This window comes from Crocuta crocuta, unplaced genomic scaffold (assembly GCF_008692635.1).
Source record: "Crocuta crocuta isolate KB4526 unplaced genomic scaffold, BGI_CrCroc_1.0 scaffold216, whole genome shotgun sequence".
Taxonomy (NCBI): domain Eukaryota; kingdom Metazoa; phylum Chordata; class Mammalia; order Carnivora; family Hyaenidae; genus Crocuta; species Crocuta crocuta.
This window is the reverse complement of record NW_027531504.1, coordinates 7,176,226-7,192,265: the sequence shown is the minus strand read 5'-3', so window position 1 is coordinate 7,192,265 and position 16,040 is coordinate 7,176,226. Positions and strand designations below refer to the sequence as shown.

Here is a 16,040-nt window from a genome sequence, read left to right as displayed (position 1 = left end):
CTCCAGGCCTTTCCATCACCCTCAACTCAACATCCAACAATAACCTCCCACTCCCCACTGCCCCCCAGCCCCTGGCAACCACAATCTATTATCCATCTCTATGAATCTGACCATTCTGAGTACCTCACATAAGTAGAATTGTGCAATATTTGTATTGTATAATGTCCTCAAAGTTTACCCACGTAGTAGCACATGTCAAAATTTCATTCTTTTTAAAAATTTTTTCACACTTTATTTATCTTTGAGAGAGAGAGAGAGAGAGAGTGAGTGAGTGAGAGGTGGGGAGGGGCAGAGAGAGAGGGAAACAGAATCCAAAGCAGGCTCCAGGCTTTGAGCTGTCAGCACAGAGCCCAAACTCATGAACTGTGGGATCATAACCTAAGCCGAAGTCGGAGGCTTAACCAACTGAGCCACCCAGGTGCGCCCAAATTTCACTCTTTTTAAAGGCTGTGTAATATTCCACTAGCATTACATACCACATTTTTTTTATGCATTCATCTCTCAAGGGAAGTTTGGGCTGTTTCAGATATAATTTTAAAAGAAAAAGTCATAATATTCCCTGAGAGTTTTTAAATTTTACAACATGCAACATAAAGCTTTGATGATGGTGGTAGCCAATTTCTCTCAACACCAATGAGCTAGTGGCCCTTCTTTCCCACACAGCCTGGGAGATCTTCTATGATTAAAAAAAAAAAAAAAGCTACTAGAAAGAAAGAAGAAAAGGTAACCTCTCTGGAGATAAACTTTAGGTCAAACCTGGGCTTATCAGCATTATCTCAGAATGTCCATCTATGTTGTACATAAGTGATAAACAATAGGAATCTACCCCCAAAAACCAAGAGCACACTGTACACACTATATGTTAGGCAATTTGACAATAAATTATATTAATAAAAAACCAGAATGTCCATCAAAGACCCATACACCCAGAAGGAACATGAGCCTTATAAGAAGGGCACAGATGCATTCATCAAGTCTTACATCCCTGGACGTCATTTCCACATAACCCAAAATGAGTCCCAAATCATAGAATCAGGTTTGCCTTGAAGCTGACTCAGGCAAGTGAGATATGGAGCCTCTCTCTCATCTAGGCAAGTTGATTTTTCATACCTGGAGCTTGTGATATATGCGGGATGGGGTATAGATTGCAAGAGTTAATGAAAATCCTCTCATCTATGGCCTATCTATTATGGAATGTGCAACCTTGTTACCCTATTAGATTTACCCAAATCAATAAAAGGCCTCAACAAACCAAGAAACAAGCCAAACATTGAATAATAATGTCTGCTGGAGTTTGGTGATAGCTCTCCTTCTTTTCTGTTTCCTTTCATTTATCACATATTTGTAGAGCACCTACTATACGTGTGCCAGGAATACTTCCAGTCACTGAAGACGTGAACAAGAAGGGAAGGAGTTTGTATACTTTTAAACAATAAGCAAGCAAATAAATATGATGACTTCAGAGTGTGTAATTCCTACTAGGGACATACTTCGGGACATGTGACAAGGAGTGGCTATGGGGAAGGAGAGTCACTGTTGACCAGGGCATCAGGGAAGGCTGCCTTTAGGAGGCAAGCCTGGAGCCGAGACCCAAGGCTAACAGGAGCAAGCCACAGAAGGAGCTGCAGGGAAGGCTTTCCAGGCAAAGGAAATTGCAAATGGGAAGGTCCACATCTACAAAGAGTTTGGTGTGCCCAAGGAGTGGAAAGAGGGCAGACAAGTATGGCAGGACATGATGGTGGAGGAAGGAAGACCGTGCAGGCGTAGGGAAGGATTCTGACGAACTAAGGGAAGCTGGAGGTAGATGATGAGCAGGAAAATGACCCGGATGACTTATTTAAAGGAGTGTTCATATTGAAGATGCCGAGTGGAGAAGGCAGCATGTGAGTCACCGTTTTCTCCCTTCTTTCTTCTGAAAAGATCACAGGTTGCAGAGAGTTCAGCCTCACCTCTCTTTCACCCCACAGGAACTTTCTTTGTTCAAAGCCTCAAGCCATATGCTCTAGCTATTGTGGCCTGAGTCCCTCTGGAGGTGGTAGCCTGGGGAGATATCGGGATGCCTTTATCAGGAGCTGCCCTGACTGGCTATTGGGTCTTCTGTCTTGAGTATTCTGTTGTTTCACACTTCCTCTGGGTAAAAATAGGTAGGAAGGATTTTGTCTCTGAGAGAGCTCCTGAGGGAAATTACATGAAGGCCTGAGACTAGATACGCTGAGAGGGAAAATCTTGGCTGGTGGCCCTTTCTAGATGACTGCACACCTTGCACCAAGTTAGCAAGCAAAGGCAGAGAGTCATTTTCCAGACTCCTGGCCTGCAGTAGGCAATGATGCTTTGAGGTGAGTGTAGAGTCAGGGGTGGGAGGGGAGGGTGAAACTTCATTATTTCCTTTTTGAAACTTGCTCCTCCCTATTCCATGTATTCAGTAGATGACACTCATATCCAAAGCTCAGAAGAGAAATCTAATTTGGAAATAGAGAATTAGAGCTCTATGTGTGGCACCTGAAGTCATAAAAGGGAAGGAAGAATCTTGGGGCATTTATGTGGAATAACAAGAGAAGACCAAAACCTGATCTCAGAGACATCAACATTTCAGAAGGAGCAGAGTAAGAAGAAACACAGAAAAAGGGCAGAGAGGGTCAGGGGAATAGGCACGACCAAGGAGAGGGAAAGTCTTTCAAGAAAGGGTGTGGCCAACAGTGCCAACCAGAAATCCACCTCCAGAAGCCCCACTGCAAATGTGACTGGTGGTTCAACCATTGGCTGGTACTCACCGTTACCCAGGCAACAGCATCCTGTTCTTTGAATAGATCTGGCTTTGTGTGTGTGGAGGTAAGGGGGTGAGGAGGAGGGAGAGAGAGGTGTCAGAGGTATAGGACACAGAATTGGCAAAGGTTTTCCAATGAAGATTAACCTCAGCAAAGTTCTGTAGACATGGGCCAGTTGCCAAGATATTGGAGGAGAAAATATTCCAGACAGAGGAGATAGAAGGGGAACATCCTTGCAACTGTCTATCAGCTAGCATGCCTGGACTGCTGGGTGCATGTGGGCAAGTCATGAGAGATAAGGCTGCAGAAGACAGCAGTGTGAGATGACAACAGGATTTTCAGTCTTATTAAAGAGTTTACATTTTCTTTCAAGGCAACAGGGATCCACCAAGACATTTTAAGCAAAGGGCTGTTATGATTAAATTTACATCTTGGACTGATCACCCTGGCAACAGACAGAGGCTGTTGCATTAATGCAAGGTGAGAAATTACAAAAGCCTGCGGCAGTTAGGGTGCATTTGTGATATATTGGGGAGGAAGAATTGTCAGGGCATTTTATATTTACTGGCAAAATTAGACATTGACACCCTAAGTCAGGGTCAATGACAAAGACTGCTAATAACAAAATTTCCAGTTATTGGCTGGGCACGCGGCTCACCAAAATAAAACCTGCATATCCTACTTTCCCTGTAACTTTAAGGGTCATGTGACTAAGTTCTGTCCAATAACTTAGAAGTGCATGAGTCTTTTTTTTTGTTTTTAATATATTTTTTTATTTATTTCTAGGAGAGAGAAAGAGACAGCGTGAGCAGGGGAGGGTCAGAGAGAGAGGGAGATACAGACTCTGAAACAGGCTCCAGGCTCTGAGCTGGCAGTCAGCACAGAGCCCGACGCGGGGCTCGAACCCACAAGCTGCGAGATCATGACCTAAGCGAAAGTCGGATGCTTAACCGAGTAAGCCACCCAGGCTTACTTACACACCCTGAAGTGCATGAGTCTTAATCTGGGAGCCTTCTCTGTGTATTACCTACTACCCACCCTCGGCCCCTCTTCATTATCCTTCCCTCCTTCCTACCGAAAGTGATGACTGGAACCGGGGCAACCATCTTGGACCTTGAGAAGACCATGACCTTAAGACTAGAGGTCAAACATAGCAGAGAAACAAGACAGAAGGAGTCTCTGGGTCCCTGAGGGCTTCTTGGAGCAGAGCACCCCTATTGGCCTGGGAGCACCCACCTGCAGCACCTACCCTTCATGGTAGAGAAAAACTTTTGAAAATCCTATTTAAGACACTATTATGTTAGCCTTCTTTTAACGAACAAATCTCTCATTTTTAGCTGTTCATAAAATCCCAAACTCTGGGAGCCATTATTAGGTACCACCCCTCAGCTTTTAGCATATCCCTCCTTTTGTCCTTTAGTGTCTTTTTTCTAAGTTTTATTAATTGAGTGGGAGAAAGGGCAGAGAGAGAGAGAGAGAGAATCCTAGGCAGGCTTCCCTCTGCTAGCACAGAGCCTGATGTGGGGCTCAGTCCCACAAATCGTGAGATCATGACCCGAGCTAAAACCAAGAGTCAGTCACTCAACTGACTGAGCCACCCAGGAGCCCCTCTGGTGTCTTTCTTGATCCTTGGCACTGAACACACAGCCCCATACCTAGTAGGTGCTCAATAAACACTGAAAAGGAGGAGGAGGATGCAATGTCCAGAACTGTCTTCTTGTTTTCAGATCTTGTTAATCATCGGATCAGAAGAAATTTGCAATGTAAATTTCATCATGCAAAATAGTTAATGCCTTGCCAAGCTGCACTCTCCCCAGGAGTGTAAATGAGTCAGGAGGAGACCCCAGGAAGACTCTGACTCTGGTTACCTCACCTGGGGACATGCATCCTTGAAAACACTGACTCATCTGCTCCTGGGGGTTCCTGATTTCTATCAGTTTGCAGCAGGAAGAGGAGGGAAGACAGTATCAGGGTAAACATGGAAAACACTTGTGGCTGAGATTCAGGAGAGAACTTCAGCTAACTCCATGCTGGCTTCTCCCTACAGCCTCTGCTGCTTCTTTGTAGTAAACATCTCAGTTATGACAAATTAATGTTTCCTGCATGCACTAGCTCCACCAAAATCAGAAACCAAGCCTGCTTTCTTCATCCCCATACCTGAAGCACAGAGGTGCTCAGTAAGATACTGGTTGAAGAGGGGCACTTGGGTGGCTCTGTCAGTTGAGTGTCCAACTTCGGCTCATGTCATGATTTCCCAGTCCATGGGTTCAGGCCCCATGACACGTTCTGTGCTGACAGCTCAGAGCCTGGAGTCTGCTTCGGATTTTGTGTCTCCCTCTCTCTCTGTCCCTTGCACTCTGTGTTCCAAAAATAAATAAACAAAAAAAAATTTTTTTAATACTGTTAAATAAATAAATGAATCAACCTTTTCAGGCAAAGAGGAAGGAGCTTAACAAATAGAATCAGTCAAGCTGTACATGGGAAAACCCCTTTGCAACTTTTAAAGGAAATTACTGGATTGATAGATAAGATTATTCACTCTGTGGATGAGCCCTGATAGGAGTCTGAATCCTGAGCCAGCTTCTTTAGCTCAAGCCCCATCCACCCGAGTAACTTCTCTTACCTAAGTGCTCTAGGAAATACAAATGATTTTCAATATTTGCTTAAAATAAAAATGAACAGTAAGTCCGCTGGGAGCAAGGGAAGAGGACAATCAAAGGCTGTGCCCAAAGTCAGACAGAAATGACTTGGAAATTTTCGCCCGGCCTGTGGTTGGGGGCCTGCCTGGAGGAGGCAGGGCCCAGGCTGAGGTGGGTGGGGGAGAAGAGCGGGTCTGCCCCAGGGGAGCGGGTACGGGGAGAGCGCCCCCTGCCAGCGGTGAAGGAAAAGGCATCCGCACCCGCGACGCGGCAATGCCCCAATGCCCCCTCCGTCCAGAACCTCTGGAGTAAACGCCAACCTCTTCCAGCGAGGAAAGGCAGAGGGGACGAAAAACCGACTCCATCTCCTGCGGAAGGGGTGTTCTTCACAAGTCTTTTCCGACCCTGGACCTCACAGCCCCAAACTTCCCCCGGCTCAAGGGGAAGGACTGCGGTTAATTGCCGATACTGATCATCCGGGTCCCAGAAAGCTGGGGCGCTCCCCACTTCCCATCCCTCGAGTCCAAAGAAAGAAGAGGTCTCTGGAGACGATCCGAAATGGCAGGACCCTCTTTGGACACCTTGCCCTTCCTGAGCTCTGAAGTGCTGGAGCAGGATCCCTTGGGCTGGATCTCCGGGTAGGCAGAGGGACTGAGTGCGGCCTGAACGCCTGGCTCTGGTCCTGGGGGCCCACGGTGGGGCAGCCCCCTGGGTCGTCCAGGACACCCTGAGGCTGAGAGTCGGGACCCCTGCGCCTCCCGAATGTAGGGAGGGGCGCGCAGGGCCCTTGTCGGGGCTGAAGCCCGGCTCTGTTCCTTGCCTCGCAAGCCCCCCACTCTGGTTGCTCGCCTGCACAGTCCGCAGGCTGAACTGGATGGTGGTCCCAGCCCTGGTAACTCCTGATCTGTTGTGCTCTTTTAGACCCAGACCGTCAGGGGGTGGGGGTGGTTGGAGTGTGAACTAGAAGAAAACAATGGGCGGGACCCACTAATCAGCTTCTTTCACAAGGAAGGCATAGAGGGTCCTCTAAGGAACCGGTGTCTCTTTATTGAATCGGGAGTGACACCTAGTGGCTTATCCGCCTCACCGTCTCTGCGGTGCCGGTTCTCTCCGGAGCCCTTGCCAGGGGTAATCAAGGCTGAAAGCTTTGGAAGCACCGCTAGCTACTGCTGACGCTTCCTGGGACTTCCCGGCTCCTATCAACAAACAGCCTTTTCTTGCAGCGTATGCGACTCTAATTTATTTATTTTTTCCCTCCTCCGTGCCCATCTCCCCCCTCCCCCCCACACCCATCAGTCCTCAGTGTGTTCTCAGCATTCAAGAGTCTCTCATGGTTTGCCTCCCTCCCTCTCCCCCACTATTTCCCCCCTTCTTCTCTCCCATGGGCCTCCGTTAAGTTCTTTCTAATCCTCCTATATGTGCAAACATATGGTATTTTCCTTCTCTGCCTGACTTATTTCGCTCAGCATAACACCCTCAAGGTCCATCCATGTTGCTACACATGGCCAGATTTCATTGTTTCTCATTGCCATGTAGTATTCCATGGTATAGATAAACCACATCTTCTTGATCCATTCGTCCGTTGATGGACACTTAGGCTCTTTCCGTGTTTTGGCTACTGTTGAGAGTGCTTATGCAACTCTAATTCAAATGCTCTTCTTTGTCAAGCTGACTTGGGCACATCACTCACTCTCAGGCACAAGTAGGTAATAAGCTGGCTGCTGTTCTAGGTGCCGGGGCTACAAAGATAGCTAAACCTTGGTCCCTGCCCTCAACAAAGTCACATGCACGCAGTGTCTGGAAGGGTCCAGAAGGGTGGCCGTGACCAGTGTCCCTGGTCCTGGAGCAGTCCAGATAAAGTGTGAACGTACCGCAAGACCTAGCCACTAGCAGCTCACTGGCAGGATTGGTGAGGAAAGAGGAGGCCAGCCCTCCTCAGGCAGGAAGTGGGGACTGTTCTTCAGAATCGTGACTGTAAGGAACAGGAGAGACAGCGGATGCCACCTTGAGGAGGACACTGCCTTCCCCCACGTCCACTGCTGTGAACCCAGACGCAGAGCCCACAACGTGGCAGTAAGCTGGGCAGCCCTGTACTCGCTGAACCCGGGCTGAGAGGTCCTCACAGAAGGGTGGCTAGATGCCAGCGGTTGAGGCCTGAGTGTGGGGCTGGCCCGTGAGGCAGGGAGGAGGAGCGGGGTGGACACGGGCTTCACTCTCTGGAGAACAAGACGTGGAAAGCTGACGGCCCACAGGCTGAAGGTCTCTGGGCTCTGTTGAGAGCCCAGCTGGGATGGAAGGACCGGAGTCTGTGCTCGTGACGCGTACCTGGGGCGGCGCCTGTAGTGAGCGGCACAGAAAGCCCTCATGAGCGGCCGCTGTCCCAGGGCTACCATTATCCTTGTTTTATAAGCCACGTAATGGCCCGTCTCTGTCCAGAACCCTCTGACTGCTTCCCACCTCACGCAGAGTGAGAGCCCAAGTCCTAAAGCAGGAGCGGAGCCTTCCTCTGTCTCCCCCGGTCCTCCCTGCCCCAGCCACATGGGTCTTGGTGCTGCTGACCGAGTGGCAGGCTCGCTCCCACCTCCACGCCTCACTCCCTTCTCCGGGGGGCTCTCCTGTTCCAGTCATCCGCGCGGCTCCTTCCCTCCCTCCTTCAGAACTTTGCTCAAACGTCACCTCCGCACGACCTGCCTTGAGCAGCCCAGCTGCAGCTTGCAAGGCCCCTGTGCGAGCCCCCGACCTCCCCACCAGCTTCTCTGCTCTATTTGGCCGCATAGCGCTTTCCGCCGTGGCCAGGCTCCAGGTTTTACTTTTCTGTCTATCGCCCATCTCTCCTCAGTAGAACGCCTATCTTTGTGCTCACGCCGTGCCCCTCGGAGCCTACAGCAGTGCCTGGCATCTAGCTGGCACTCAGCCACCATTTGTCCTGCAGGCATGAGTGATGCCTTCACTAAGGTCTTGGATCAAATGCCACCTCTTCAGGGAGCCCACTGCCGGCTCTCCTGCTATCCCTGTCTGTCCTGACTCTCCTTTTCTTCAACAAGCTTATCCGCAGCTGGTATTATGTATTTGTTTATTTGCTTACTGTTCATCTCCGCAGCTAGATGCCCTGGAGGGCAAGGATGTTGTTTAGTTCACGATACATCCCAAATGCCTATAACAAAAACAGTACCGCGTACAAAGTAAGCATGTGATACACATTTAGTGAGTGACTGTGTTATCATTAGTTTTTACTATCATCACTAATGGTGGTATTGAAAGGCAGAAGGTAAGGAGTAATTGCCCCGTGGAGAGTAGACTAGGGCAGGAGGAAGGTCTTCAGGTGGGACATCCGAAATGCACTGACCAGTGGAAACTGCAGGAGGGAACAAGGATCCTCCCCCCCACCCCCAGCCTGGACTGATCCCTAGCCCCGGCACCCTGGGCACCAAAAGCATGGACTACACCACAAGCAGTTCCCGGAGAGTTTTCTTTTCTCTTCTCCGGAAGTATCTGGAACAGGACACCCTGGTGCTCTATAAATACTTGTGAAGTGAGTGCACAGGAACTTCCTGGAACTTTAGAAGGCACAGCACTAACACCAACATTTGGTCAGTCTGTTCCTGGACATGTACCAAGCAGCACTCCACTTTCAGAGTGAAAGTCAGTTGCTAAGGCAAACTCTGGGGTCTTCCACTCAAAAGAGGACAGCAAAGAAACAGAGAGCAGGGGCGCCTGGGTGGCTCAGTCGGTCGAGCATCTGACTCTTGAAATCGGCCCAGGTCGTGTGATCCCAGGATTGTGGGATCAAGCCTGCGTTGGGGGTCCATGCTCAGCATGGAGCCTGCTTAAGATCCTTCCTTTCTTTCTCCGCCCCCACCCTCTCCTTCTGCCCTTCTGCCCCTCTCCCCTGCTCATTCTCTCTCTCTCTCTCTCTCTCTCTCTCTCTCTCTCAAAAAAAAAAAAAAAGATACCAGAACCATATTGCCTGGTCCAAACCCTAGATCCACTACCCACTTGGATAACCTCTTGTACCTCAGTTTCCTTATCTTACAGATAAGGATAATAGTAATAACTACCTCTTAGTGTTGTTCTGTGAGCAGATGTATAATATACATATGCATATATATTTACTAAATACACACACACACTTTTTTTTTTTCAACAGTTCCTGGGATTATGCCAAGAACTATAAAAGCTTTGCAAATTTACCCAACTTGTAAGCTCATAGCCATAGCCAGAGTGTCAGCACATGTGCCAGCACCCCATGCCTGATCCGCGGGGCGTCGTGCAAAAACGTTACCTGCACTTGCAAGGCGTTGCATTATACGAGTGGAAGCCTGAGTTTAAGGAGCCAAATATTTTAATTGTTTTCAATGTTTATTTATACTTGAAGGAGAGAGAGACAGAGTATGAGTGGGGAGAGGCAGAGAGAGAGAGAGGGAGATACAGAATCCAAAGCAGGTTCCAGGCTCTGAACTGTCAGCACAGAGCCCAACGCGGGGCTCGAACTCAAGAGCCGCGGGATCATGACCTGAGCTGAAGGTGGACGTCCAACCGACTGAGCCACCCAGGGGGAACCAAATATTTCATAATGGGCAGTAAGCATTGTTCTTTGCTTCAGTGGGAGACTATCTCTTCCAAAGCCCTTTGCTAATAAACATCTTTGAAAAGATAATCTGGAACAAAGAGAGTCCACACCCCTGCTTATGGGATGTACAGAAATAGAAGAGACCCGTGAGAATTATCTCCCAAGAGCACATGCTGAGAACTATTATTATTAACAGTAATTATACTATGGAGAGTGTACCGATACAATAGAACTTCATTTTTTGTTTTTGGGGGTTTTTTTTTTGTTTGTTTTGTTTTTTGTTTTTTTGTGACTCTGAGAGAGACAGAAACTATAACAAAGCAAACCAAGACAGGGACTAAAGAAAAGTTGCAAAGACTGATGGCAAGTCTTGGCATATGAGTTAATGTTGAGTGACTAGACTACCAAATGCACTTCACAAATGGGTTTCTGGGGAGAAAAAAACTGCTGTCAGCAATTGATTGTGATATTGGGCAAATGAGTTTGCAATTTCATGCTGAATAATCTATCACTCCATATCTTGGAAACTCAGGCACTCAATCTTTTTTGATAGGCAGCATGTATATTCTTTTGCCAGGAAGGAAGGCAATTGTCAAATTCCTAATTTTTCTCTGTGAAAAATTAACATTTAACTCAAATATAAGATCTGGAGGAACACATAAGACCTTAATTACATAGCACAATTCATGATTTGTACTAATTAATAAGCTGATGAAAATTCATTGGAATTCAGAGAAGAATCAAGGGGGAAAACTGGCCAGAGTTAACAGTGAGTTTCTATAAAATGTTTAAGTCTTTCCAAATGGGCAGCCACTCCTCTGTCATAATTATAATGTAATCATTCACAGGACTATTTCATTTTGTAAGACTTTAGTTACACATCAGAAACTTTGCAGAGAGAATATTTCCTTAAACTTTGTGATTTCTGGCAGTTATATTATACTAGCACGTTAGAGATTTTTGCAGAAGACCAGCTCGGCTACCTGAAATAGGAATTTTTTTTAAGATGTGAGAGAAAACATTGTTTGAATCCTGGCTTTGCCATTGACTGGCTGTGACTTCCAGCAAGTTCTTTGAGCTCTTTGGGCCTGATCCCCCTGTCCAAGTGGAGGTGATAAGGACGCATGAGGTTATGGTGAAGATGAATGTTATTGCTGTGAATTAATCCCCTCCAGAATCTTAACCAAACCAGACCAGGAACCAGATGGAGATTGAAATGCAGCAACTGGCTTGTTATCAGTACAGCTGGATTAGTTAATAAGGTGGCACTTGGGCTGAAATTGGGCTCCCTTCATCTGCCCTCCTCACCCTGGGACCTGGCTGTGGGGAGGGAGGATCTGCAGAAATACCCAAAAATGTCCCAGGGAGGGTGTGCTGCCTCACACATACCATTTGGGGAGCAGGAAAGACAGCAGCCAATGAGATGCCTGTTTTTTTCTATCCTTCATGTAGAATGTTCTGGCTTCTTAAACATGGGTCGATGCATTCAATCACATTCATTTGTTTGTTTATCCCATAAGTAATTATTGAGAGTGTTCTGAGTTGTTAAGGGTACTTGCAAACCATTTGCAAACTAAATAATGAACCAGGCTTTGGTGCCTGCCTTCATGCAGCTTATAATCTTGCATACAGATGAACATGCACTCAAACCACTACAGTTTTTCACTGGGAATCAGGAGTGGAGATTATATAATAAACATATTTGGAAAACATTTACCAAAAGTACCTGGCCCATACTAAGCACTCTAGGTCTTGGTGGCTGCTACTACTACAACTATTAGGAACCAACTTTGTGATTTTTGCCTATCACAATACCACATGGTCTATTAATAATTATTTCTTTAAATCAGCTTCACCAGGCTCCTGAGCAAGTGTCTGTGAAGTTACAGGCTGGAAGGGCTAGCTATGCTTATATGATACACATGAAAATAAAATATGTAATTATTCAAATAAAACCTGATCGTCTGAAGACCTGACACAGTCATCTCCTCTCCCAGCACACATGGAGAAACATTGCTTTATGCGGGGCTTCGATCACATTCCATCTGCCTGCAGGTTTTAAACTGCATGCAGCCAGGCATCAAAACCTGGTTTATTTTTTAGTTTGTAGATAGTTTGCAAGTACCCTTGACAAGTAGTACACCCTCAATAATTGTTTTGGGAAGAATGAATGAATGAATGAATGAATGAATGAATGTAACAATGTATCATCTGATGTTCAGGAAGCCAGAACATTCCATGCAAAGAACAGAAAATAATAGGCAAATTAAGAATTGCAGTGAAGTGCCTTCTGCTTCTCCTCGCCTCTGCCTCTGGAATAACTGAACTGACCTGCCCTCCCAATTTTCTCTCTCCCCTGTCAATAAGCAAGCCTCCTGGCTTATTTGACAGCAAGTTGGATGGGGTTTAGGATGGGATGAATCTTGCAGTTGTAATGAATCAGAAGCAGGGCACAGAAATCAGATCTTAGCCGCAGCAGAATGCTCTCACTGTTTGAAAAGCACTCGTCCCTTGGGCTGGAACAGATTAGAGGCTAATAATTTATGTTGAAATCTTGCAAAGCCCTCCATAAAGTCCTATTGCTGGTCCTTGCCTTTTGACTGACAGATATGAAAATAGAGACTGATTTGAAAACCTAAGGCTATTTAGCTAGAGCAGCATTAATTTCTCCACTAGAAACTAAGAAATGAGAGGGTGGGGAGCCCCAGACACCACAAAGAAACAGATGTTGCCAGTGGAAGGCCACACCTTTTTCCAAATATGAAGCTCACACCAGCTCTTCCGGCCTGAGTTAGCTTTCCGAGCCTCCAGGACCCCAAATTGGCAACAGTAATTTTTGCCCATGCTAGTTAAAATGCCCTTAAGCTACAGTCATTAGATTTGCTGGACAGCGGCATCATTCTGATGTTATCGGCTGTGTCTTCCTGTTTTCATGAATAATGTATAAGAAGGAGCTGTTAGAAATGGATTCTTCCATGGCTGACAGTATCGCCACCAGACAGGTCCCTGAATCCTCAGTCACTTCATGTGCAACACCCACAAATCTCCTTCCAGGCTGCCTGCCATGCCTGGAGAACCTTCTAAAGACACCCTGTCTTTCCCTCTAACCTCAAGAGTAAGGAAACTGAGGCAGGGGGAGACAAGAAGGGGTGCCCACCACCTTCCTTCCTTCTCATTTTTGCTCCGTGTCAGAGGAACAGCAGAGGTACCACTGATGCCAAGTTCATGGGTTTGATTCCCAGCCGCCCTTGCTCTGTCTGTGCCCAGACGCCTGCTGGGGAAACGCTTCTCCTGGGGCACGGGTGAGAGCTGAGGACAGCCTCTGCCTGCTAGTTTTTGTCTATATTTCTCTGTGCTCGCATCTATCATATCGTCACAAAGAAAAGACACATCTTTCAACCCTGCCCCTTCACTCATTCACTCATTCAACATATTTTTATTATCTGCGTGTCTCTAGAGGAGGAGGCATACAGTAATCAAGGATTATAGAAATAAATAGAAAATATGTATAAAGGAGAGCATCCATTGTGGGTGTATAATAGAGGGAAGTAGCCGAGTCAGGGAAGGCAGTGACGGATGTAAGACTGAGCTAAGTGCTGAAAGACAGGGACCTTAAGTCAGTGGATATAGTCCAGGCAGCAGAGACAGCATGTGCAAAGTCCCTGAAGCAAGAGGGGGAGGGGCCCCCATTAAAGGAGAGGGTGACCTGGGGGCCACAACACAGTTTGCAAATAAGAGCCAGCAATTCTCTGCTGCCTTTGACATCTTATCCACTTTCTCCTTCCCAACAGTCTCCCTCTCCTTTGAAGTCCAAGAATTGCTCAGTCTGGCTTTTCTCCCCTTCCTGACTGTTCCTACCCTCCCATGTTCATCCACTATTGCCTCTTTTTTTTTTTCTTTTTAATGCTCATTTACTTATTTTGAGTGACACAGAGAGCACGAGCAGGTGAGGGGCAGAGAAAGAGGGAGAGAGAGAATCCTAGTGGGCTGTCAGCGCAGAGCGTGATGCGGGGCTCAATGTCAAACCCGTGAGACCACAGCCTGAGCTGAAACCAAGAGTCGGATACTTAACAGACTGAGCCACCCAGGCACCCCTTATCCACTATTGCCTCTTCCCTGTGGGCGCTAACTTAGAACTTTCCCACCCCTCTGTGCCCTGGTGTCAGATGCAGTTCCTCTTATCTAGAAGGAGCCCAGTGACTGTGATGACCACTTCTTGTTCTGAGTCCCAGCTGAGACTTTGAAAGCATCTTGCATACCCGACACAGGAGTGGTTAAACTGTTAGACCCCCGCACTAGAGGGTCACGCAGTCATTAGAAGTGATGTTTTGGAACACTAATGACCTTGGAAATTTCTCATGCTATAACATGACTTTAGAGCAGAATATAAAATTAATCCTAAAACATGATCTCAATTTCTGTGGAAAAGAATACATAGGCAAAGAAAAATATTGGAAACCAATTCATCAACATATTGATAGGGTATCTCTGCAGCTAGAATTATTGGTGGTTTTCATTTCCATTTTCATACTGCTCCATCTTTCCCTCAAATGGGTTAATTAATTGGATTCATAAATAATTTAAATAATTGAACTTAATTGAACTAATAGTCAAGTACTTATTACTTGGCTGATGCTAGGTGGCATTACCAATTCAATGATGGGAAGAACACAAACATGGTCTCTGTCCTAAAGAATTGCTTTTATAGGGGTGCCTGGGCGGCTCAGTCAGTTAAACGTCCGACTTCAGCTCAGGTCATGATCTCACAGTTCATGAGTTTGAGACCAGCATCGGGCTCTGAGCTGTCAGCCTGGAGCCTATTTCAGATTCGGTGTCTCCCTCTCTCTCGGCCCCTCCCCTGCTTGTTCTCTGTCTCTGTCTCTCTCTCGAAAATAAATACAACATTTAAAAACTTAAAAAAGAAAGAATTGCTTTTATACATTAAAAATATTTTGAAAATAAGATGGCTTAAAGACATCACCCTGAGAAAACTACTCAAAAATGCTTTCTCCTGTAGGTGCCAGTGGGGAGCCTCCATCCAGCAGCGTGTTTATACTCCCAGCCAAGGGTGCCGAGGACTGAACCTTGGTGAGTGTCCATTTGTCATTAGTGCCTGAGGCAGTACTCTGGGACTGAGGACTTCTTCCTGTCGGCACCTGTTACTCCGCAGTGGAAACACCTGCGCCCATACCTTATAAAATTTATTCCCCCTTCCCTGGGTGCTTGCAGTCACTTTATTCCAGCCGTCCTGTGGATACATTTCCAGGGATTTTCCTCAAAGATTCTAGATGAAAATGCCTCCTCCCCACGCTTCTGAAGCCTGGTTCCACTACCTGCCACTTCCTAACCATACCCAAAGCAGGGGCTTGTGATCAGACGGCAGCAGAAGCATGAGCCGGAGCGAGCAAGAAGACAGTAGGAGCCCACAGACTCCAGCGAGCTAAGAGTCTGATTGTTTTCATGCAGATTGTTTTTAGCAGTAGGGAGATAGGAGCCAAATGCAAGATGGGCATTAGGCAGAGATTTTCCTAAACCAGTGGTAGGGGTGGCGAGTTCTTTACTGAGACCGTAACACATCTTCGAACAGTTACGCTCTCAAGTTCCCATATTTCTTGTCAGGTGGGATAGAATTTCTCTCTCCTCTGGTTCTCTTGTTTCTCTTCCAGCCCAGTAGTCTTTTTTCTTCCTGCTTCTATAACATTCCATCTTAGCCTTGCCTGAAATTGTCTGTTTCAGAACGGCGGGGCTCCCTAATGATGAGAAGTGTATCACCTGTGAATGGGTTTCAGTGGTAGACAAAACGAGCAACATTAATTCCACTGGTCATCTATTGTAACACACGTAGGGAAAACCGTGTCTGGCGCATCAAAGCTAGGATTTTATTCCAGACTATAGCAGCCTGTTTTAAAAAGTAAGTTCATATAGAGCCAATAAAGAGAAAAAAATGTTAAATAAATTGTGATGCGTGGGGCATGCAAATGTGGTAAAATCGGTGAAGTAGTGCAAGCATGTGTGACCGTTGGAAAACACGAGGGGAATTCTGCAGCAAATCCAAGGCATCTCCTG

The 16,040-nt window shown here is 46.7% G+C and overlaps 1 protein-coding gene across 4 annotated transcripts in view; it reads left to right on the top strand.

Annotated features, from left to right (window-relative positions):
- Positions 1–15,837, top strand: part of LOC144238423 (uncharacterized) — an 86,502-nt gene extending 70,665 nt beyond the window's left edge. For all 4 annotated transcript variants that reach the window (XR_013337113.1, XM_077772223.1, XM_077772225.1 and 1 more), the window contains 2 exons: positions 14,992–15,062; positions 15,711–15,837. Coding sequence is in view for 3 of the 4 variants with exons in the window: in XM_077772223.1 (XP_077628349.1) it covers positions 14,992–15,062; positions 15,711–15,769 (130 nt within the window). In the remaining variant the exon portion in view is untranslated. The remainder of the gene's footprint in view (positions 1–14,991; positions 15,063–15,710) is intronic.
- Positions 15,838–16,040: the final 203 nt, after the last annotated feature.